General features: G+C 42.3%; 1 protein-coding gene across 1 annotated transcript; it reads left to right on the top strand.

Moving 5' to 3' along the window:
• The first annotated feature begins 2,570 nt into the window (after window positions 1-2,570).
• Window positions 2,571-13,116, top strand: Ccng2 (cyclin G2). Its single transcript, XM_048364418.1, has 8 exons — window positions 2,571-2,783; window positions 3,663-3,800; window positions 4,410-4,547; window positions 6,006-6,256; window positions 6,439-6,517; window positions 6,600-6,698; window positions 9,840-10,045; window positions 11,693-13,116. Exons 2-8 carry the CDS (start codon window positions 3,663-3,665, stop codon window positions 11,814-11,816), a joined length of 1,035 nt encoding a protein of 344 aa, XP_048220375.1. The 5' UTR covers window positions 2,571-2,783; the 3' UTR covers window positions 11,817-13,116.
• Window positions 13,117-25,540: the final 12,424 nt, after the last annotated feature.

Below are 25,540 nucleotides of genomic sequence, written 5' to 3'. Positions count from 1 at the left end.
CCTACAAAGATGTGTAAAATGCCAGTTACAAAACAGTATTTTATATAATGTTACCTAGTTATGGTTTAAGCAAAGGACAATTTCTAGATCTTTCTCTTATTGTCATGTATTCATGTATTGTTCTTTCTTTCTTTCTTTCTTTCTTTCTTTCTTTCTTTCTTTCTTTCTTTCTTTCTTTCTTTCTTTCTTTCTGCCAGTCCTGGGCCTTGGACTCAGGGCCTGAGCACTGTCCCCGGCTTCTTTTTGCTCAAGGCCAGTCTGCCACTTGAGCCACAGCGCCACGTGTGGCCATTTCCTATATATGTGGTACTGGGGAATCGAACCCAGGGATTCATGTATAGGAGTCAAGCACTCTTGCCACTAGGCCATATTCCCAGCCCATGTTTTGTTATTTCTTACATCTCACATTACATTTCCTCTTTCACATCTAATTTTATCTTGTGTTCCTTTACTACCTTGCCATCTTAGAAAAAGTCCCCAGATGTCTTCCTCTTCTGGTCATGGTGTGTGTCTCTGCCAGCTGCTTCTGTTTCTGTGGAGTCTGCTCACTGAGCCTCTTTAGCCTCTGTCAAGATGACAACTGTCATCTAAATTCTGATCTTAGCTTTACTCTCTAAATAAGTTGCATGTGCTTGTTAATGTTTATTGGAATGGGATTCCACTGAGACGAGTCTGTCAATCAAGGTGACAGTTTAAGTAATACTTAGAAGATCAAGGATACACTGAATCACATTATATGACTTATAGATCATTTAAAAGTACTAATTTTATTTTACTTTCCAAACCCTTAAGAAGGCCATACTTCTCTGAAATAAGAACTTTAACTTTGGGTTCCCTTCTCCCCTCGTTGCTCCTATGCTCAGATAGATGCCATGGTCTAGTTCTAGCTAATATGTAAAGGCATCTACTCCTAAAATCCTGTATTTCTTCTAGAAAGACGAGAGCTGCTGTTAAAGCTGTACCATGTGCTTTCCCATATTTCCCATGTAGCCAATCAACTCACAGAAAATATATACAAGAACACAGAAAAGTCATTTCTTGGGGATGGTTGTGCAGATTAGAACTCACAAATGTACTCTTTACCAAGCTGCATATTTATTTCGTGGGAGGCAGGGATTGAGGCAGAAAGGAAATTCATTATAAATGTTCCAGGGAAGTCAGTCTCATTCCGTGTGAAAGTTTCTCCAGCCTTAGGCACCTTGTTGGTTGGCTTTTTGCCCCACCTTGAGAGAGGTGTCAAAAACGCTAATTATAATGGGCAATAAACGATAATGTCTGCGAAGGGAGGACCAAGAGGCTGTGGGAGTCTTCATTAAAACAACACAACTACAACTTCTGGAGGAATGAAATTATAATGATTAGATTAGATGTTTATATATGCTCATCAATGCAGTTTTTATTGAAAAGTCTCTTCTTTGAACTTTTTCTAAAATGGAAAACTTGCACACAACGGTAGAAACTGGCATAGGGGACCGTGCAGCCATCGCTCAGCTTGAACCGCTCAGCTTTTTGCCCATCTGGTTGCTTTTAGTCCTTTAAAAAAAAAAATTGGGGGCTGGGAATATGGCCTAGTGGCAAGGGTGCTTGCCTCCTACACAGGAAGCTCTCAGTTCGATTCCCCAGCACCACATATATGGAAAACGGCCAGAAGGGGCGGTGTGGCTCTGGTGGCAGAGTTGCTAGCCTTGAGCTGGAAGAAGCCAGGGACGGTGAGTCCAAGGCCCAGGAACTGGCCAAAGGGGAGGGGGGGGAATTGTTTGTTTTCTCTGCCACCAAGGTTTTAACACACACAATAGGGCACAATAGCATTTTTCTGGAGACTTTCACTATGCACCTTGATAATGTTCTAACTTGATTGGAAGCGGTTGCCACTTTCAAGTCGCCACCCGGTGCATTGCATTTTTCCTGCGCAGGTGGGGGTAGCTAGGGGAGGAAGAGCGCAGAAACCCAGTGCGGGTAACTGCAGGGCTTCTAATCGACCGAACCCAGCAAACGCAATCTGGACCGCGGAGTTGCTAAGGCCTGGGAGGAAGATAGGGGTTCCGGATAAGGTGAGAGCCAATCAGAGGACTCCATGTCCAATCATCAGCCAATCCAGATTCGGGATTAAATTTGGTCCCCCAGCAATCTGCAGGCCCCACCCGTATCCAATCAGAGAGCCCGCTACTTTGGGCGGACTTTTCAAAACAGCGAAAACAAAACAAATCGGGGACCTTTAAAAGGTGCAATTCGACCAGGAAGGATCTCCTTCCGCACGCGGCCCACCTACACTTCTTTCCTCCTGCTCCGGATCAATCGTGGGATAAGCGTGCCGTCCAGATTACATTCTGTGACCTGGAACTGGGCTCGGTAAAGCCGAGGAGAGCTGGGGCGGCCCAAAGAGAGGCTGGACACAGTGGCTCGAAGGAGGGACTCTTTTTCGAGGTCTGTTCAGCGGTGGAGGATCCCTCCGCGGGGAGTCACGTGCCCCGCCCCCTGAGGGGCGTCGCAAACTCAAAACGAAAACAAGGGGTTTGCTGGGGCCGCGCCGAGGCTGCGGCGGGGCCGGCGGACGTGGGGGGCCTGGGGGGCCGGTGTTGCGCCCGGGGTGCGCTGAGGGTGCGCGCGCCGGGAGCGGGATGAGGCCGAAGTTGTGAGGCCGGGGCGGCGGGGGCAGGAGAAGGGTCGGATGCTCACCCCCGGGCATCGCTGAGGCGGCGGGCCCCCGACCTCCGAGACGGGTTCGGCTCGCCGGACCGCCCCGGACCGAGTCGCCGGGCCGGTAGGGGTGCATCTCAGGCACGGTGAGTGGGGCCGTCCGGGCTGACTCTGGGTTTCTTTGTTCGCGGTCGGGACGTGGTGGAGGTGAGGAGGGGCGGCCCCCGGGCGGCCCGAGCGCTGCCCGCCCTCAGCCCCCGGGCGGCTCTCCGGGGGAGTCCTGCGGGGGAGGGCGGCCGGGGCTGGCGAGGCGGACGGGGCGGGTGACGAGGCGAAAGGCCCTTCTCCTCCGAGCTCTCGCCTCTTTGTCTTGGCGGCCGACTCGACTCGGCGGGTGCTTTGGGGGGTTGACAGCCGCCGGGCTCGTCTTGGGTGCGGAGCCGGGGTACCTGGGTGGATGAGCTGGGCACGTTCCGGCGAGGGGCCGGCGGCTTTTCCGTTTCCCGACCCCAGCTGGGAGGGCCACGCCCCCCCGGGGTGCTTGTCGTTTGGGTTCCTGGGAGTGGACCGGGAAAGGCTGGGGTCCCGGCTCCAGCCATGGGGTCCTGAGCTGGGTTTCCCCGGAGGGGCGGGGCTTCCGAGTCTCCTCCCTCCGGTTCTTTGTTCTGTCGGGAGACCCCCCCCCCATTGTGTCAAGCTTCAGTACCCCCCTAACACACACACTTTGCTGTCTCCGGGCAGAATTCCCCCTCCCCCGCAGATGCAGGTCGGGTGGACGGAGGGGCCGCCGCCGCCCGTGGAGTTTCCTGTTTGTGGAGGGCTCCGCCGGCCAGTTTGATCCAGCGCCGGCCGGCGGACGTGACCACGGCCCCTCCCCCGCCACACCTCCTCAGCGGTGGGGGCAGATTCCCGCGGGGCTCCGGCTCCCCACACCCGGGGCCGCCGCGGGCCCCAGGCACAGCCACCGGCCTTCCCTGGGGTCGCCCCCAGGTGATTCTCAACCTTTCCTGGGGTCTTTGCCGCAGATGAAGGATCTGGGGGGCGAGCACCTGGCAGGTGGTGAGGGAGTCCAGCTCCTGGGATTGTTGAGATTCTACCTGGAACAAGAACAGAGATTCCAACCTCGAGAAAAAGGGCTGAGCTTGATCGAGGCTACCCCAGAGGTAAGTTTGCAGAAAACGTCATGCACTGAAGCAGCTGATAGCGGTTAGAGGAAATACTCCCCGCCCCGCGTTGAATCAAGATCAAAGCCTGCAGAGTGAGTCTTCCAGCTAAATACTGTACCGGGATTATGCTTTGGTTTCTTAGCAAAACTGGAAGTAATGTGAAGTATTGAAATGTTCTTCAAATACTGGCCTTTAATTCGTGTCTTAAGCCTCAGTGTATTTATAGTAGACTCTTACTATTTTACAAGGAATAAAACAAATTGTATCAAGGGAATCAAATTGCCAAATTACACTGTTTTTGCTGTAATCTTCTGGAATATGGCAACACTTCACCTTATATTTAATTACTAAAAGCTCTCTGTGTTCATTTTTATTATTTTATTTCATTTTGGCAGTATAGGGGTTTAACTCGGTATTGACCTTGCTAGACAGGTGCTCTATGCTGAGCCATACCTCCAGCCCTGTTGTATATTTACATCTTACCTCTGTGGCATGTATAGCTTTAGGTAGCTGATACCAAGATGAAATGACAGTCTTTTTTGAATCTTTGTATTTCTCTAATTCTAATAAAATAATTAACTTTTTGACTCTTGGTTTTCATTGCAGAATGACAATACCTTGTGTTCAAGATTGAGAAATGCCAAAGTAGAAGATTTAAGGAGTTTAGCCAACTTTTTTGGATCTTGCACTGAAACTTTTGTCCTGGCTGTCAATATTTTGGACAGATTTTTGGCTCTTATGAAGGTATTTAATGGTTTTTATGGTCCATTTTTTTTTCATTTTTTAATCTCTACATGCCCTTGTTCCTACTCCAATGCCTAGCACACAACAGTTCAATGAACATTTATCAAAAGAATGCAATAAAGTCTTTTGTACATAAACATTTACAATAATCAAAAGTTGTGAACATTAGTGCTAAAGAGACTACAAAGAGTAGATTGTCCTTACATCTTTTGTTAGGATTTTCTGTACCCATTCAATTCTTTTCTCTTGGAAAATATGCCAAAATAAAAATTACTTTCCTAGGTAGTATGTCTGTGTGTATATGTTATATGTTCTTTAAAATAAAGTTTTCATTTCTCTTTATGTTTTTGTTGGTGTTGAGATGATTTAATACTGAAGCTTGACAAATAAGGAAAACATAGTAAAGATGACCCACTGCCTTCCCATCAGTCTTTAAAGCAGAGATCCACAGTGTTACTAAAATCAGCAACAACTGTTAGAGAAATGTAATTATTCTGCCTGTAGGATCACTATCAGCTGCTGGGTCAGTTTTCAGGGCACTGTAAAGGACAGCCATCTGCCCATGGCAGCCTGTCCATATGTCCGACAATGCACAGACTAATGGCTACTTTCCAGGCAAAATGACACCAGAGAATGGAATGATTCCTACAGATGTTTTGCATGAGATAAAATGTAGAAAGTATACTTATGTATATAAACACATACAAACAATTTTTTGTGTATGTTGGCTTATTTTGAGGAGGAATGTGTTATTTGTATTTCAGACAGTGAAATTCTAATCTAGAAATACAGACTTTGACCCTGCATTGAAAAACCCTTTGCTTACATTTAAATTATTTAAGTAGCCTTAAGAAATAGGTTAAGAAGGTCTAAATGTAAAAATGACTATAATTGTAGGTAAGAGAAGGTACACAGAAGAGAATTAGTTTGATTAAGAAGTATCATTACGGGACTGGGGATATGGCCTAGTGGCAAGAATGCTTGCCTCCTATACACGAAGCCCTGGGTTCAATTCCCCAGCACCACATATACAGAAAACGGCCAGAAGTGGCTCTGTGGCTCAAGTGGCAGAGTGCTAGCCTTGAGCAAAAAGAAGCCAGGGACAGCACTCAGGCCCTGAATCCAAGCCCAGGACTGGCAAAAAAAAAAAAAAAAAAAAAAAAAAAAAGTATCATTACTATATATATATATATTTTTTTTTTTTTTGCCAGTCCTGGGGCTTGAACTCGGGGCCTGAGCACTGTCCCTGGCTTCTTTTTTGCTTAAGGCTAGCACTTTACCATGCCACGGCGCCACTTCTGGCTTTTTTCTATATGGTGCTGAGGAATCAAAACCAAGGCTTCATGTATGCGAGGCGAGCACTCTTATCACTAGGCTATATTCCCAGCTCTCATTACAATATTCTTTTAAGTATCACAATGACAGTGGTTTAAAAAAATCCCTTCCAATCTTTTTTAGGTGAAACCTAAACATCTGTCCTGCATTGGTGTCTGTTGTTTTCTGCTGGCTGCTGGGATAGTGGAAAAAGAGTGTAATATCCCCTGTGTTCATGATGTGATCCGGATTAGTCAGTGTAAATGCACTGCTTCTGACATTAAGCGGATGGAAAAAATAATTTCAGAAAAGTTGCACTATGAATTGGAAGCTACTACTGCCTTAAACTTTTTGCACTTATACCATACGATTGTACTTTGTCATACTTCAGAACGGTGAGTGGGATTAACAGTATTAAATGCTTTGAATACTGCTCTAACTAAAAGTTTAAAATACCAGTAAGAAGGTATTTTTATTCCTTCTACACTTGCAACTTGGACTATTAACAACAAGTCCTTGAAGTCATTTAAGGTTTTGAAAGTTTAATGAATCCTTGTCCTTTCTTTGCATTGCATAGGAAAGAAATACTGAGCCTTGATAAACTCGAAGCCCAGCTAAAAGCTTGCCACTGCCGACTCACCTTTTCAAAAGCAAAAGTAAGTTTAAGTCTTGCTTACATGTGTCTTTCAGTTTTGTCTTTTGTTTTGAATTTTACAAAATATTATTTATTTTTTGTAGCCATCTATATTAGCTCTGTGCCTTCTCAATTTGGAAGTAGAAACTTTAAAATCCGTTGAATTACTGGAAACTCTCCTGCATGTTAAAAAACATTCCAAGGTAAATATCTCCAGTCCTTAATTTTTCTTTAAAGCAAATTTCTTTCCTGAAGTTTCACTTTTTCCTTGTGGTGCCTTAAATATTATGGGGTTCTACACTAATGTATTCACTGTTTTCTTGTATCTTAAGTGTTATAGTTCCCATGGGGTAGACAGTATTAGCTAGAAGGTTACTCTGTTGCTTAGTCTAGACTCTTTTTGCAGGCAGGTGTCACTTCTGTAATACTTCAGTCAGATAGTAATAGTTGTCCACACTGCTGTCTGAATATTGTTCTGGACTGTATACTAGGAAACAGACAATGCAGACACTAATGGGATGAGAGTAGTAGGATGGTGTCCCTATCACTTGTAGGGCTGTCATTGTTTCATTAGTGGTATGACTTAAAAAACATCAGTCATGTTTCCTCTGAGGAAGGCCAGTTCAGTCATTATCTGCAATTTTAGAGAAGTGCAAAACAAAAGCACAGTACTTTCTCTTTCATAACACTAATAGTGTAGTTGGGGAACTCTGAGGCTTAATTTAAGGTGTTATGTTGTATTTATTATTGTGTGTCTCAGTGCCACATAATAGTGAAGCTAAAAGTACGAGGGGGTTGTTAGTAAAGAATCAGAGCAGATCAGCAGAGCATTGTGACAGGGAGCTTAGAATCTTTTTTTTCTTTATTGTCTAAGTGTGATACAGAGGGGTTACAGGTTCATATGAAAGGCAGTAAGTACATTCCTTGTTCTACTTGTTACCTCCTCCCTCATTTCTCCCCTCCCCCCTCCCCTCTCCCCCCCAAGAGTTGTGCAGTTGGTTTACACCAAATGGTTTCTAAGTGTTGCTTTTTGAATGGTTTGTCTTTTTGTTCTTTGTCTCTCGGGAGTTTAGAATCTTTGAGATTGAAGGTTTGGACAGCAGAGGCTTATGGCTAAGAAGCTGGTGGGATGGGATTGGTTTGAAAAAAAATCTCAGGTAGGCTTGCTGTTAGCATGCCTAGGTGATTGTCTTAAACAGGAATAAGGATACTCAGATTCATTTGGGAAGCTGAGCATGCAAATGAGGTGAGGAATCATAAGTAATCAAAATTTGGCCCTAATGATTGAGATAATGTTGGCATCATTGAAAGAAACTTGGGAAAAAGTTAATCTGTTATGAGAGAAGTGTGATTTTAGGGTCTTCTATACTCAAAAGATAAACTATGTAAGACATGGTAAGATCTCAGCCACAGTTGAGATTTGGAATTTCTCATGCAGAGGGGTAGTTGAAACCATAAAGAACTTGTGAGCCCTTGCTTAGAGGTCAGTTGAAGCTCTGGTTTTCATTGTTGGCTTTCCTCTGCTTAGGGACCAAGTGGAGGAACATATGTACAGACTAGAGCGCTGGTGGGTTGAAAAGAGGTTTTGAAGAAAGAGGTGGCCAAGAGTGCTGATTTTTTTTTTTTTTTACTATAAAGGTGAACAGAGGAATTGCAGTTACATAAGTCCAGTAAAGACTTCTTTCTTTCTGGACAGTGCTACCCCTTCTCTTGTAAGAGTACTAAATTTTGATGAAAGGTCCAGTATAATGAAAACTGAAACAGGTCACTGATACCTCAGAGGTGATATCAGAAGAGTGGGGAGAAAAGAGTGGTAGAAACCAGGTTGTAGGGGTGGGGAAAATGGAAATCTAGTTGTTAGAAAATAATTCTGCGGTGGCATAGGCCTTTAATCCCAGCACTTTGGAGGTAGAGAGGCAGGAGATCAAGAGTTCAATGCCACAATTCACAATAGCCAAAATATGGAAACAACCCAGATACCCCTCCACAGACGAATGGATCCAAAAAATATGGTACCTATACACAATGGAATACTACATAGCGGTTAGGAATGGTGAAATATTGTTATTCGCAGGGAAATGGTCAGAACTCGAACAAATAATGTTGAGCGAGACAAGCCTAGAACACAGAAAACAAAAGGGCATGATCTCCCTGATATATGACTGTTAACAAAGGGAGACGGAGAGACAGTAGAGACCAAGTCTGTGAATACTGTATATGTTCTTGATACATTGTATATTGTATATATGTCTACCTGACCTAGAGAAGGGATAGAAAAACAGGACGTAAGATATCACAAGAAATGTACACACTGCCCTACTATGTAACTGTACCCTTTTTGCACAACACCTTGTAAAAAAATTTGTGTTCAATTAATAAACCAAAAAAAAAAAAAAGAGTTCAATGCCAGCTTGGCCTACAATGTGAATTTGAGGCCAGCTTGTGCCAAGTAAAACACTATCTCAAAAAACAAAAGTCTTTGCTTGTGGAAATTTATAGGGTATGAAACATCTTGTAGGGGACATTTAGTTATTGTTTCAGCCACAGTGTTCTTTTCATCTGCACTTTACAGTGATAGTGATTTAGGAACCATCAATAATTAAGTCAAACTGAAGCAGGGCTTCCAGGGCTGGAAGAATGGGAGAAACTCTGTTCAGATTACTGACTTCTTCCCTTTGTAGGTAGTGTGATAATATGCCAACTGTGTATAACTGTGCAAACCAAACAGTGCTTTGTTACAGTAACATGTAACAAAAGGAATGTTGAATTCCTTTGCACTGTGGATTGTTAAAGAATGTATTGGGGGCTGGAATGTGGCTTAGTGGTAGAGTGCTTGCCTAACATGCACGAAGCCCTGGGTTCGATTCCTCAGCCCCACATAAACAGAAAAGGCCTGGAAGTGGTGCTGTGGCTCAAGTGGTAGATTGCTAGCCTTGAACAAAAAGAAGCCAGGGACAGTGCTCAGGTCCTGAGTTCAAGCCCCAGGACTGGCAAAAAGAAAAGAAAAAAGAATGTATTGGTAGTTGCTTTGACAGACTTGGTGATTTTAGGCCAATGTGTTTTCTTAGAGTAGTCAAACGTGTGTGTGTGTGTGTGTGTGTGTGTGTGTGTGTGTGTGTTCCTATGTAAATTATATTTAGTTTTGGTTGTTCATTTCAGCCACTTGGGTGACTTGGAAAACTCCTGACTCCCAGGTCATATTCCATATGGATCAAATCAGACTGTTTGGTATGAGAGCAGTTGCCAGCATTTTTTACAGATCACCTGGTGATTCCAACGTGTGGCAAGGTTTGGAAACCTTTTGATTTCTGTAACTTCTTTTTCTTCATCTTTTTTTTTCTCAGATTAATGACACTGAGTTTTTTTACTGGAGAGAGTTAGTTTCCAAATGCCTCGCAGAATATTCTTCTCCTGAATGTTGCAAACCTGACCTTAAGAAGTTAGTTTGGATTGTTTCAAGGCGCACAGCCCAGAACCTTCACAACAGCTACTATAGCGTTCCTGAGCTGCCAACAATCCCAGAGGGGGGTTGCCTGGATGCAAGTGAAAGGTAAGCAAGTATCCTGGCTTATCTGCAGACTCCAAGTAATAGTATAATACTAGAAAAATCAGAGACATCCCCAACTCTACTGCCATCAGCCAATAGTTTCAATTAAAAGAGTGATGTGTAAATCTTACCTTCAAAAATTCCTATTTTTTTCTCACCTCATTTATGTTAACTCTTTGAATTACAGCTCAACTATTTAAAAAAACAACAACAAAAAACCAGCCAGGTGCCAGGTGCTGGTGACTGTTATACCTAGCTACTTAAAAGACTAAGATTGCCGGGCGCCATTGGCTCACGCCTATAATCGTAGCTACTCAGGAGGCTGAGATATGAGGATTGCAGTTTGAAGCCAGGCTGGCGGAAAAGTCTCTGTGAGACCCTTATCTCCAATTAACAGTTCAAAAGCCAGAAGTGGTGCTGTGGCTCAAATGGTAGAATGCTAGCTCAGGGACAAGTGCCCAGGCCTTGAGTTAAAGCCCCACAGCCAACCCCCCCCCCCCCAAAAAAAAAAAAAGACTGAGATTTGAGATTGGGACGATGGTAGTTTGAGGTCAGCCCAAGAAAAAAGTTTTCAAGAACCGATCTTAGCTAGTAGTTACTAGGATGTGGTGATGTAGGTATGTGAGAAGCAGAGATTGAATGGATCATTGTTCCATACCATTTCACAAGATGCTATCCCAGTAGAAAAGAGCTGGATGTGGTGTTGTATACCTTTCATCCCAGCTATGGTAGAAAGCATAAAGTAGAACCACAGTCCTGGTTGCTGGCTGTTCAGCAAAGAGCAAGGCCCTATCTCAGAAACAACTGGAGCAAAAAGGTTGGGAAGCTGTGGTTCAACCAGCAGAGTACCTACTTAGCAAAGACAAGCCCTGAGTTCAAAGCCCATTACCACCAAAAAATCCAAAGAGAAACAACAGTGGAATGGCATTTTAGGCTTTTTGCTGTTGGTATTAATATAAAATTAATGTTTCTAAGGAAAAGGGATTGATAGGGAGTTAGGTGATGAAAACTAGGGCCACCGTAGGTGTTCCAACAATTTTGTCAGATGTCATTGTCTGGTCCAAAGTTTATTTTTATTTATTTATTTTTTAAATGAGCAATTTAACCTTCAACTTTTATTTTTATTTATTTATTTATTTTTGTGGCCAGTCCTGGGGCTTGGACTCAGGGCCTGAGCACTGTCCCTGGCTTCTTTTTGCTCAAGGCTAGCACTCTGCCACTTGAGTCACAGCGCCACTTCTGGCCATTTTCTATATATGTGGTGCTGGGGAATTGAACCCAGGGCCTCATGTATACAGGGCAAGCACTCTTGCCACTAGGCCATATCCCCAGCCCCCAAAGTTACTAAGTTACTTCTACTAAATTTGATCATTTTATTCTGTAGAGAGAAGACCAGAAGTTCCACCTTCATAGCTTATTAGTTTCTTGCTTTAGTATTTGAGCAATCAGCGATGCAGTTTTTGATAAAAGACATTTACCAGATCATAGGATGGGAGATAGGCTGTTTGCATTTTGGATTTAAAATACTTAGCATTCTGCAGTTAGTTATTTCTAGAAGTATTAAACCAAAGTCCTAACACTAGAGATACCCATGTATAGACTAACAGCAGCTATTTTATTTTGCCCATTTTTGTTTCCCTTTCTTGTCAGTGAGGACTCTTGTGAAGACATGAGCTGTGGAGAAGAGAGTCTCAGCATCTCTCCACCCTGCAATAAAGAGTGCACCTTCTTTTTTGACTTCAAAGTGGCGCAGACCCTGTGCTTTCCGTCTTAGAACTCTGCTTGTGTGTTTGAATTGGAAGTATGTGTACTGGTTTCAAAGCAATAAATGGGGGAGTAGGTAGTTTTCTGGTTCAGCCCCCATCTAGGCAGGGATTACTTAAGACTAGAATACCTACCTTCTATTTATTATTCAGATCAGATCTGGCCTATTTTCATATTTAATCCTAAGCCATCAAATGGGTTAGTGCCTCTTAAACAATTAACAATACTTTAGACATTGGCACTTTATTTTTCTTGTTGAGATCTTTAGCTACTTCGGGGAGGAGGGAAGGTACTGATACCTTTGCTACTTTTCAACAAGATTTTTAAAGATGAATAGTGTAGCTTACTTTGAACTTTTTATAAAGCCATCAGGTGTCTAGTTAACAGATTGGAAGCTTGCAAGTGCTTCGTTTTAGGGACAGTAGATAATCCTTGGGTGGTTTGTCATAGATTTCTTCTCCCTGAGTCCTCGGAACAGAGACTGCACAGTATCTTAGATGTCAAATGCTATGTTGTCAGTTTGTTTTTCAAGTGGTCAGCCTACTGTCTGATTCAGATTCTACAAATTAAGAAAAGTATTGACATTTCTGTGAACTTTACTTTGTAATGTCTTCATAAAGGTTCTGCCAAAGCAGAAATAAATGTTAGGCTAGCACTGTTAGGTAGCTGCATTCTTAAAGCTTAAGTACTGTCTGACTATAGTATTATAACTTAACATTACTAAAAATCCCTACTTTGCTGGTTTTGCATGCACCTATATAAGAGTAGACAGGAATTGAGAAGGACACAAGGGAATTAATAACTATTGATTTAGTAGCAAATTTTATCTCCTTTTCTTACATTAGAAAAATGTATGCATGGTTACATTTCCTTCCTTTAACTCTCATTTCAGAAATAATGTATTATTGTATGGGTGCCAAGATCTGAATATGAAGTAAAAAGAGCCCAAGTGTTTGTAGTACTATACTTTTATGCCAATTGCTGTGGTTATACAGCCATGAAAATGGGGATATATTAACTCTGTACATATAAGATTTTGTACAGAGAACTTTTAACTTTTTAAATTGTGTATGAAAATGTAAATCTTTTTAAATGTATATAAAATGCTGTATTTTTTTTACTCTGTGTGTGATAATCTAGGCATTGCATGTAAATATAATTTATTGTGTACTCTGTATTATAATCAGACATTGATGGCTTACTTTTGTATTGGTAAGTCAACATCCATGGATGTTTTCTGAGGTGGGTCTTTTGGAAGTGAGAATAGATTATAATTCCAAATAAAAGCGAATTTTCCTTGTTTGCCATTATGTTGTATTTTTAAACCTTTTTGTGGTTGGGGGTGGTGTGGAATTTGGCCTTGTGTTTGCTTACTCAGCTTGCTTGCTCAGCTTGCTTACTTGCTGGGCTGGTGTTATATCATTTGAGCCACATCTCAAGTCTGACTTTTTGCTGGTTAATGGGAACTAGGATGTTACAGACTTTTTCTGCCCTGGTTGGCTTTGAAACTCAGTCTTTTGGATCTCAGCCTCCTGAGTAGCAAATAGGTGCAAGCCACTGGTTTCTGATTCCGTTTTTTGTTTTTGTTTTTGGTCTTTTTGGTACTGGAAATTGAGCCCAGGATGTTGCACTTACTAGGCAAGTACTTTGCCACTGAGTTTGCATTCCATCCCAGTAGTCAGTTTTTAATCTGTGAATATTTTGCTAAAAGTGCTTGCAGAGAAGCCTTAGAGTGAGGCTGGGGAAGTGCCTTGTGACTAGTTATAAACATTGTTATAGGTAATCATTTCTCACCAAAGCTTGAGTCGTAACCTTGGAAATACCAAAAGTAAATCTCATAAGAATTGACTTCTCTCTAGGGTATATTCATACTCAACAAGATTTCAGAAGCTGGTATATTAACTTGAATGACAATTTACAGTGAAGTGCAACAGGAATCAAGTAGGCCTGAGTGCCCAGATTGGCAAGGAGTACCATCTCTTCATAGAAACCAGGTCCTAATCAGATCATGGCTTGAGAAATAAACAATAAGCATGGGTTATTGTTTGTGGTTTATTATTGAAGCCATGCCAGCCTCTGGCTGTGGAGCTGTCTTCATAAGTTTCAGGTCTTAAAAATATTTTTTAATGTATAAATTCCTCATCTGTCATTCTGTTTTTTTCTTCTTCTTCTTCTTCAGTACTGGCCATTGAACTCAGGGCCTTGGGCTTGCTAGGCAGATGTTTTGCCACTCAAGCCATGCTTTTTGCCCTCCCCGACCTGGATTGATTATGTAACTGTTTCCTCTAGTTGGCTAGAAAAGTCAGATTTACTGAACATTATTTTTATGTAATTCCTTTTCCCCCTAGAGACATGGGTATGGTTTCCTGCCTTCTCCAGGGAGACTGAGGATGACCTGTCTTACTGAGTAATTCTGGTAACTAGTGGACAAATATTCTGCTTTCACATTGTGATTTTTTGGGGGGGGGGGGCCAGTCCTGGACCTTGGACTCAGGGCCTGAGCACCATCCCTGGCTTCTTCCCGCTCAAGGCTAGCAACTCTGCCTCCTGAGCCACAGCGCCCCTTCTGGCCATTTTCCATATATGTGGTGCTGGGGAATCGAACTGAGAGCTTCATTTGTAGGAGGCAAGCACTCTTGCCACTAGGCCATATTTAAGTGTAAAAGTTACCTATTTTCTAAATTTTATGATCCTCTTCAGCCCTCCAGGTTTACGTTGCAGAGTTAGCAAGACTACATCTAAATAAGCCAGATGTGGCTGTGGCCCCCCACTATGCAGGAGGCAGTAATTAGAATCCAGGACCAGGCTGGTTCAGGCAAATTTGACTATCCAACAACAACAACAACAACAACAAAAGTAATAAAAGATATGTCCAGCAGCTACGTGGAAGATGGACTGGTAGAGGTAGAGATGAGGAGTCCTACTCAAATGCAGGACTGCTGGTGAACTGAACAAGGGCAGCAGGAATGAGAGAGGAAGACATTGGTATGCCTGGTCCTTTCTCTTGAGGATTATTTAGAGATGCACAGACAAGTCCAGGAAGTAGTTGTACGTTCATGTGCCATTCAGTCAAGTAGCTTTATGATAAACAAAACGAAGACTTAAGCATCCCTCTACAAATCAAAGGGTGAGGGAAAACTATTCTTTTGGTTTCATATTTGCTCCCCTTGATTTGTCAATCGATTGGTTGTTGCTGGTTTTGGTGGCATTACTTTGGGTGTAGTTTGTATCTGCTGCTTCTTTTGTAGTGTATGATGAGGTATTGTGCTAGGTCCCTGGGTCTGCACATTTGACATGCTTCTATTCTGGCCCCAGGATGTGAGATTGGACAAAAGATGTGTTTCAATCACCTCTCACACTCAGTTAATACTCAGGCTAAGGGTAGAGACCTCAGCGGGACACATGCTTATGGCAATTTGAACCATTTTCCTGATTTAGCACCTGCCTTTTCCCCCTCACTGCCTTCATTTTAACTTTACGTGCCAATACGGTGTTCCCACTCTACATCTCTCACAACACTTACAAACTGTCACCTTATCTAAATAATCCATATAAAAAAATTTTTTTGGCCCAGAGGGTTTTTTTTTTTTTTTTTTTTGCCAGTCCTGGGGCTTGAACACAGGTCCTGAGCACTGTTGCTGGCTTCTTTTTGCTCAAGGCTAGCACTCTACCACTTGAGCCACAGCATTACTTCTAGCTTTTTCTGTTTATGTGATGCTGAGGAATCGAACCCAGGGCTTCATGCATGCAAGGCAAGCACTCTACCACTAAGCCACATTCCCAGTCCCCATATAATTTTTTTGTGCCAGTAGTAGCTTTTGAACTCAGGGCCTAGGTGCTGTCCCTTAGCTTTGTCCCTCAAGGCTGGCAGTCTATCACTTGAACCACATCTCTACTTTTGGCTTCTTGTTGGTTGAGATAAAAGTCTACCTGGGATAGCCACTTAAATTTTTATATGAAATAAGGCATTCTACTTTGGATTTGTTGTTTCTGAACTCTGCTTTGATAATTATTGATCACCAGAAATAGTAAATAACTTCTTAGTATTTAGCAGGTCAGCTTGTAGGGTAGACAGTTTCTCAATATGGTGACTCCTCATTTTTGGCACATATGTGACAATTCTCATCAATGAATGGAATCTTTCCCTTGTGTTTTGGCTGGCCTTGTGATTGGCTTTGCCTACTTAAATGAAGCAGAAGACACTAGTGTATAGCTTAAACCTTGGCTTAAGAGGGCTGGTTGGCAGCCACCTTTTCAGCCCTCTTGGAAGGTAAGGCCAGGCTGTAGAGACAATGAGAGGCCCATAGAGAGAGGCTTTTGAGAAACATGGGCCATCTTGGATAGTCTGAGCTCCCAGACATTTTTCTGTGTTGTGACCTCATTGTGTCAACAAATGTATACTGAAATTCGTTAACATTTTTCTATGTTGATAATCCTGTCCAACATGTCTTATCCATTCTTGCTGGTGATTCATAGTTGGTAAAGATAAACTTGTGGCTGTTTCTTCAGTTACCCCATGGAGAGTAGAGGTGCCACCCAATGATCTCAATCAACAGTCTTGTGAGAAATAAATCATTGTTTTATATCATGAGGTGTTTGATGGTTTGTTACACAGAATAAAATGGAGAGAGATTGCTTGTGTATTTATGGTCAGGTATGATCTGAATGGTGAGATTTCAGGTGAATCTTTTTTTTTAAAAAATGATGACTTTTTTTTTTCTTTTTTGTTCCGTAAAATGGATTTGAATTATTTCTGTTTTGTTGTTGTTTTTATCATGGTACTAAGGTTTGGACTCAGGGCCTTGTGTTTGCTAGGTAGCCACTCTATCACTAGAGCCATGCCCCTAGCCTTTTTATTTTTTCCTTTAGTTTTTCTTATTTTAGGTAGGACCTCACATTTTTGCCTAGGGCTGGCATCAGAATGCAGTCCTCTTCAGTATGCCTCCCAAGTAGGTGAGACCATGGGTGTGAGCCAATGCACTCGAGCCAAACAATTGCTAGTTTAACAGAAGCAAGAATGAACCACAAAAAACATTGCACCAGTGATATTCCTCCTTTGATGAAAAGCCTTCATGGCTTCTCACTCTTGGCTTTGCATGAAGTTCCAGTACCTTTGGTGACTTACCAGACCCTTCTTGGTGAGTCCCTGCTGCCTTTCTTGGCTCTCAGTTACCCTCATTAAATGGCAAACTCCTACCTACCTTACCTACCTTTGGAGGCTTTCCCTCCAAATGAGTGCATTCATTCACTTGTTCACTCACCCACTGAATATGTGAGTGTGTCTTCGTAAGTGCTTGTTATATAACACCAAACATGACACACATCCCTGCCCCAAGGGAGCTTACTGTCTAGTGTTAGGACCTGCCTAGAAAACAAACAGATTTTTTTTTTTAAAAACCTGTACTAGGAACTGAACTCAAGGCCTCACATTTGTAAGGCACATGCTCTGTCACAGAATCAAGCCCTCTAGCCCCATTTTTGCATTGGGTATTTCCCAGCTAGAATCTTGCTTTTTATTCCCTTATACTTGTGTTTCCCCTTGACATCGAGGATGAGTGGCCTGTACCACTTTGCCTAGCCACTGGTTAGGGTGCTGTCTTATAAACTTTAATGCCCTGGTTGGCCTTTAAACCATGACTGATCTCCTGATCTCTGACTTCCAAGGAGCTAGGATTACAGGCTTGAGCCACCACACCCAGCTAAATAACAAAACTTTAAAAATTTTTTTATAAAGGTCATGTACAAAGGGGTTACAGTTACATAGGAAAGGTCATGCGTACAATTCTTTTTGAACAGTATTATCTCTTCCCTCATTTTTACCCATTTTATACCCTTCCCCCCACAAGTCCCCTTTCCCCCATGTAAAGTTCATTTCCAACATAATGTCTGGTGAGTATCATTGTTGTGTTGTTTCACCCATTGTCCCACTGTTTCTGTGATTCTCTTCCCTTCCCAAAGTCAGATAAACCTTTTACATATAAAGAGAATAAAGATGGGGCTGGGAATATGGCCTAGTGGCAAGAGTGCTTGCCTCATATACATGAAGCCCTAGGTTCAATTCCTCAGCACCACATATATAGAAAAGGCCAGAAGTGGTGCTGTGGCTCAAGTTGGCAGAGTGCTAGCCTTGAGATAAAAGAAGCCAGGGACAGTGCTCAGGCCCTGAGTTCAAGTGCCAGGATGGGCAAAAAAAGAGAGAATAAAGATTACAGAAGGTAAGTACCTTGACACACATTTAGTAAGTGGTGGGGCTATAATTCAAACCAACTCTTCCTGCCAAACCCTACATTCTTTTTTTTTAAATTGTAAAGATGATGTACAGAGGGGTTACAGTTATGTAAGTAAGGTATGAGTAAGTTTCTTTTCAAACAGTGTTACCCTCTCCCTCATTTTCTCCTGCCTTTCTTCCCTCCTGACTTCCCTCCCCCCAAGTTGTAAAGTTCATTTCTAACATAATATCTAGTGAGTATCACTGTTGCATTGGTTCACCCTTTGTCCCAAGGTGGTTTCTGAGATTCCCCTATCCTTTCCCAAATCAGAAAAATTTATATACAAGACAAAGTGTACCTAAATCAGAAACATTGATCACTCTGAATAAACCAGAGAAGAAAAAAGTGAAAGACAAAAGAAATGTCTGAAAACAGTATACTAAAGAAAAACAAAAGAAAACAACAACAAAAAACCCTCTTGTTTCCAAATCATGGAGATCATTTGGATTAGCATCATTCTATATGGTCCTATGTACATAGGACACATAGCTTTTGTGATCCTCTGCTAGAACTAGACATATAGTAATCATTACAAATGAGGGAAATCATGGAGCCTATGTTTCTTTGGGTCTGACTTGACTTGCTTAAAATTATTTTTTCCAAGTCTTTCCATTTCCTTACAAATGGGGCAATGTCATTCTTTCTTATTGAAGCATAGAATTCCATTATGCATATATACTACTTGTTTTGATCCATTTATCTACTGAGAAGCATCTGTATTGATTCCATCTTTTAGCTATGGTAAATAATGCTGCAATGAATATAGTTGTGCTGGTGGCTTTAGTGTGGTCTTGTTTGTGATCCTTTGGGTAAATGCCCAGGAGTGAGATTGCTGGGTCATAGGTGCTCTCCATGTTTAGTCTTGTTGAGGAACCTCTATTCTAATTTTCTGAGTGGTTGGACAAGTTTATATTCCCACAGACTGTGTAGTAGCATTCCCTTTTGGCCACATCCCTACCAGCATCTGTTATTGTTTTCTTGATAATGGCCATTCTGACTGGGGTGAGGTGGAATCTCAATGTAGTTTTGACTTGCATTTCCTTTTTGGCCAGATATGTTGAACATTTCTTCATGTGTCTGTCGGCCATTCTTATTTCCTCTCCAGAGAAGTATCTTTTTAAGTATCACTTATTAATGGGGTGGTTGTTTCTTTGAGGATTTGTTTTGGGGGGATTTAGTTTTTTGGGCGCTAAGTATAGTTTTGATATGAGGCCCTTGTCTGTTGTATGGCTAGTGAAGATCTTCGCTCTATCAGTGGGCTTTCTATTTATCTTGCAAGCTATGTCCTTTGCTATGCATAAGCTCTGCAGTTTAATGCAATCCTATTTATCAAGACTTTCTGTGATTTGTTTTATTTCTGGATGTTTATTTAGGAAGTTTCCACCTGTGCCAAGGAGCCCTAGTGTATCCCCTATCCCTTCCTTTAATATTTTCAAGGTATCTGCTCTTACCTCGAGGTCATTGATTCACTTAGAATTGATTCTGATGTGGGGTGATATATAAAGATCTAACTTCAGTTTTCTGCATGTATATAGCCAATTCTCCCAGCACCATTTGTGTGTGTTGTGTGTGTGTGTGTGTGTGTGTGTGTGTTGTCTTTTGTTGTTGTTGTTGCTTTTGTCAGTCGTTGGGCTTGAACTCTGGGCCTGGGCACTATTCCTGAGCTGGCAAGCACTCTACCACTTGAGCCACAGTGCCACTTCCAGTTTTCTGTTGGAGGTAAGAGTCCTTTCCTGCCTGGGCTGGCTTTGAACCATGATCCTCAGATCTCAGCCTCTTGAGTAGCTAGGATTATAGGCATGAGCCACTGGTGCCTGGCTACCAGCACCATTTGTTGAAGAGGCTGTCTTTCTCCCATCTGTTGTTTTTAGCTCCCTTATCAAAGATTAGGTGGTCATAGGTCTGTGGGGTCATTTCTGGACCAAATTCTAACATAAGGCTAAGTAATTTAAAAGCAGATAAAAGCCAAACTATTGCTGAATGAATGACAGAAATTCATAGGAGAATACTACTCAAAATAGCAGTAAACTCTATCCCATGATTCTCCTGTTCTAACTTGAATTGCTTCTTTCACTCATGATGGAAAATTGTGGAAGATTTAGGCTTGGAATTTCTTTGGTTACTCAGAAAACTTGATTAGTATATTGATATGAAAACTCAAGGCTGACAAGAAATCATAAAGAGCATTGGTGTGTAGGGGTGTGTGCATGCATGCAAGTGCACATGTATGTACATATACACATAACCACTGGCCATAGCTTCATCTCCAAGAAGAGACTTTGAATTTGCCCTAGAAACCTCTTTGCACTCTGGGCTCTGGGCCTTCTTTTTATATGTTGTTTATTCTTTATCATTGCTCTGGGTCCCTAGGGAACAGTCACTTGTGCATGTGTGTGTGTGTGTGTGTGTGTGTGTGTGTGTGCGCATGCACAGGTGTTCATGTGTATAACTTTGCCACAACAGAACACTGTTTTGGTGAAGCTTGCTCACTGTTTTGCTTGTTTGCCCTTTACCTGTTTTACTATTTATTATCTAACATAGTAAATTCCACTTAGTCCTTTAGGCTTGAGATCTTTCCAATAGTATTCATGCATCTGTGGTTTATCCTTTTGTCTAAACTGTAAGCTTCTTTTCTTGAGAGGGAGATGATGTGTTCCACTTCCTTTATGTCAAAGGTAAACTTTGGTGCATGCAGGACAAATTCGGTCTCCCCAAAGCTAGGATTGCAGATCATTCCAAGGGTAAGTGAGAGGTCACAGCCCATTGTCACAAGTATTCATGCCTTATCTAAGTACAAGGTATAGTAATGAAAAACACAGGTTCTGGCACTAGTCCATTAATATTTGAATCTGGGAAGGGCTGCTAACTCTCTCACTAGGCAGGGTGGTAAATCAAGTTGCATGTATCTCAGTTTCTTCCTCTATAAAAGGATTAATAACAGTGTCTACACAGAAGACTGCTACTAAATGCCCCAGCTGTGGAGATGGTGGGTGTACCTCACCAGCAGAGAGATGGCCCACCCAAGGGCACTCAGAACAACCCAGATGGGTCTGTTTTCCAAAGCTTTCTGTGGCTGAGACTGTTCCCACTGAGACTGTTTCTGTGGCTGAATTCCCACTGTAGTTTATTTCCCTCTATCCAGTCTTGCCGCTTCTCCCTCCCTTCCATTGGTGCCAATGGGATCCAAGGGAGTTTAAGGGCTTTCCTAATAAATATTATGCATCCTAGACTTTGTCTAGGATCTGCTTCATGGGCACCACCAGAATTAATATGTTATTAAACAAGATGGTACAACAATTATTAAACCCACAGTAAATATTCACTTTAACAATTATTACCCTACAGTGTCCCTACTTTGTCTTCCTGCTAAAAAGAACTCAATTTTTTTTAAAATTTTTGTTAAACCATCACTATGAGGTAGAGTGTTATCCTAGACACAGGAAATTAAAAAGGAATTCAATGCAATTCTTACCCTTGAACTTCTCTCTAAAAGGAGAGTCAGTTGTAAAGTATGATGAAAAGAATAGTAATATGTACAAGTGCTATTAGCACTCTGGACTTGCTTCTGCATGGGATGGAAAGGAAAACAAAGGTACAATAGCTATGTGCATCTTATCATATGTAATAATATTTATCAAAATGAACTACAGGAAATGGAAACAAGACTATTTTTTGTTGCTGTCTTTGTTGTCTTCCCCTTTTGTATTGTTCATCAGTCTTTGGGAGAGTAAGGAAACAGAAATGGCAGGACAAAGGGTAAACAAATGCAGCAGTGATACTCACTAGACACTATGTTGTATGTGAACTATACAACTTGTGGGTGGACACAGGAGAGAACAATTGGGAGTCAGCAAAGGAAGGGGTAACATTGTTCAAAAGAAATGTAATCTTTATCCCACTTACATAATTGCAACTCTTCCTTATATCACTTTTACAATATAATGAAAATGCAAACAGTTATCATATGATTCATCCTATTCCACAAACATTAAAAATGTAATTGAAGAAACTTGAAAAAAAAAAAAAAAGGGCATGTGGTGATTCCAGCCTCTCCAGGGAGGCAATGTTGGTTTGTTTCCTTGATGGAGTCCCTTAGCTCTAGCTCATTCTGTCTTCCCATTTCAGATCATTGGTCCCACGTGTGTGTGTGTGTGTGTGTGTGCGCGTGCGTGTGCGCACGTGTGTGTGCATGCACACTTCTGGGGCTTGAATTTAGCTTTTTTGCTCCAGGATGGTGTTCAGCCAGCCACTTGAGCTCTACCCCCACTTCCAGCTTTTTGGTGATTAATTGGAAATAAGAATCTCAGAGGCTTTCTTGCCCTGACTGACTTTGATCCTCAGATCTCAGCCACCTGAGTAGATTTATGGATGTGAGTCGCTGGTGCCTGGTTCCTTTGTCTTGTCAAAGTAGAACTATATCCAATAGGATTTACACTTGCAGAGGATTCAGGAACTTTGATTTAAGGCAGGGGGTGGCGTTTGAGCCTCTGTTCTCTACGAAGGTGGTTTTGGACAGCCTGATTTGTTAGTTCAGAGTGCTCCATGAGGGAGTTGCAGTCAGAACTACACATTTTTGGCGGGGGGGGGGGGTGGAGTGATGCTTGTGCACTGTACGAGGGAGACAAGAGGGTTGGGCAGGAAGCCTCTGTGATGAATATATGACAGAGTCAAGTACGATAGGATTCTGCACCCCAAGTTGCCTATTAGGAGCAGAACTTGCAAAGCTTAGTGCTCACAAGCACTCAGTGGTTGGTAGAGGATTACCAGGAGAAGCTTGTCTGAGCCTTAAGTGCTGAAGTGGCATGGGAGGGTTCTGTAGCTGGAGGTTGTGAGCTCCTGCCCTGCTTGCCAGTATGGGAGCAAGTTTTTACTGGAAGACAGATCCTGTGGCATACCTCCAACATGCCACACTACAAGCTTTCTCTAAGAACGTATATATGAAAAAGGGATATGGAGTACAGCACAAACACTCCATTCAGATCTCTATGTGAAGACACATGACCAGACCTTAGCACGCCTTGATGAAGCCTCAGGTTATGTCCCTGGGACAATTCAGTCCTGCTTCTAAGTTTCTGTTTGGGAAAGCTCAGGGTTGAAGAAAAATACTGCTGCTTGTTCTAGCTCATCCTTGATGACAGGCCTCTGAGCGCCCTTGCCTAAGAAGGGTTTAAAATGGTGAATTCTTTCTCTGTCTTCTTAAGACATATATGGCTCTCCTACAAAGGAATGTTTTTCAGGAGAACCTGAAAGCTATTTTTTTTAATGAAATCATCAGAAAGGATAGGCATCTTTATGGGGGAATAAAAATCTTAACTTCTGATTAATCAAATTTATACTGATAGGTTTTTTGGAAATTGTTTCCTGAGATTTTGCTCATTCTTCCTTACTCCTTCATCATCATCTTTTTTATACTAGTTTGTATTTTTATTTTTTGTAGTATTGGGGTTTGAACTCAGGGTCTCAAGCTTGCCAGGCTGGCACTCTGTCACTTCAGCCATAACTCCAGACTGGTCTTTTGCTATAGGAGCAAAGTTTCAAAGGTTTTTCTGCCCAGGCTGTCTTTGAACCTCCACCTTCTGTATCCCAGGCTCTTGAGTAGTTGTGATTACAAGAGTGAACTCATCATCAGTGCCTGGCTCTGTGTTCAGCATTTTAAATCAAAGTGGCAAAAGTTTTGTATGTGTGGAGTAGTACTAGGGATTGAACTAAAGGCCTTGGCTCTTTCACTCAAGGCTGGTACTCTACCACTTGATCCCTATTTCCACTTCTGGCTTTGGCTGGTTAATTGGAGATAAGAGTCAAGGTTTTTTTCAGCCTGGGCTGGCTTCAAGCCTTGATTCTCAGATGTCAACTTCCTGAGTAGCTAGGATTACAAGTGTGAGCCTCTGGAGTCTGGTGGAAAACAATCTTGTACATACTTTTCTGTACATTTCTTGTATGTACATTTCTGCTTATCCATATACTTTAGGATACATTATTAAGAGTGAAGTTTATTGGCTTAAGGGCACACACTTTTAAAATGTATATATTGTTTGGCTGCTCTCCTGATGAGGAATATGGATTTGCATTGCATCAATAATACCTGTCAGTGATAGTTTCCTTACTTTTATGCCAAATAATTTTGATGGAGATGGGAGAGTAGAGCTCAAAAAAGTAATGGGGCTCGTCAGATTTCTAAAGCTAGGCTATACCTTTCATTTACTTCCATGTTCCAGCTTGCCTACTATTGTGCAACACCCATTCTAAGCCCCCAGAACAGCCAGGGGCTTCCCATAGAGACAGCAGGCAAGCAATCATAGAGGCCACCCTCCGGCCTGGGCAGGACAAAGTCTTTCTGTGTAGCACTGCAGAAGCCCTGCCTGTAGCCATACCTGCCTGACCTGGACTCTTGTCCCATCTTGCACATTCTAGAAACATGTTTGACTCGAGGAAAGCAGATCAAAGGCTAGTCAAGCTGCCAACTCTAAGAAGTGCTTTGTGCCTAAACTTGGGCCTGGCTCAGTAGCAGATATTCATCTTGGTTGCTCTAGAGTAACCATTCATGCTATTTGTAGGTAGGGCACCAAGGCAAGGAAGAAAATATGGATGACATTTCATTTGCCTGTAGACCCTATTGTATCAGCTGCCATCAGTCTTCCTTTTCCCTTAAAACGTTTTTTGTCAGTATTAGATATTAAACTCAAGAGTCTTGTGTGTGGTAGGCAGGTGCTCTGCCACTTGAGCCATAACCCCAGCCCTTTTTATTTTTTTAGATAAAGTCTTGTGCTTTTGCCCAGAAATACCACAGCCTGTGATCCTCCTTCCTATGCCTCCTGCTTATCTGGGATTACAGATGTGAGCTGCTGCTTAAAATTTATTTTTTCTTAAATTGAAAAAGGGTTGCACATATGATTTTCATGAGGAATCTTTAAATGACTTTCAAATACCACCCACGATGCATTTAATTTTTTTTAAATTATGTACTGAGGTTTAAATCCAGGGCTGACCCTTCACAAGTGTTCTATAACTTGACATAGGGCTTTACCAACTTTTGACAGGGCTGGCCTTGAACTCTTGATCCTCCTCAGTTACCTTCTGAGTATCTGAGATTACAAGCATGCACCATCATGACTATACCTTGTGTATCCACTCAAACTCATAATTGTCATGATATTTGTTACCTGCCATCTGCTATTGTAGGGCTCTCCGCCCTCCCTCGCTCTCTCCAGACCCGCGGGGGAAAGGCTGGAGCGTGCCCTCGTGTGAAAAGCCGAGGACGTGTGTAAGTCGCGAAAAACGCCCACCCAGCCCCCTTGCGTTTAAATAAGGACTCAGGATACCAGGCCTTTTGGGAAAAGTCGCGCGAGGTTTTATTTTTAGGATGGGGTTTATATAGCAGTAATGGTGGCAGAAAGGGGAGGGATTTGGAGTGGCTAGCTAGACACGGCGATAGGCTGTATGAGCTGTCCATCACAGTGACATCACG

This window comes from Perognathus longimembris, chromosome 16 (assembly GCF_023159225.1).
Source record: "Perognathus longimembris pacificus isolate PPM17 chromosome 16, ASM2315922v1, whole genome shotgun sequence".
Lineage (NCBI taxonomy): Eukaryota > Metazoa > Chordata > Mammalia > Rodentia > Heteromyidae > Perognathus > Perognathus longimembris.
Note: the sequence above shows the minus strand (reverse complement) of the source record. Positions and strands in the feature narration are given on the sequence as shown.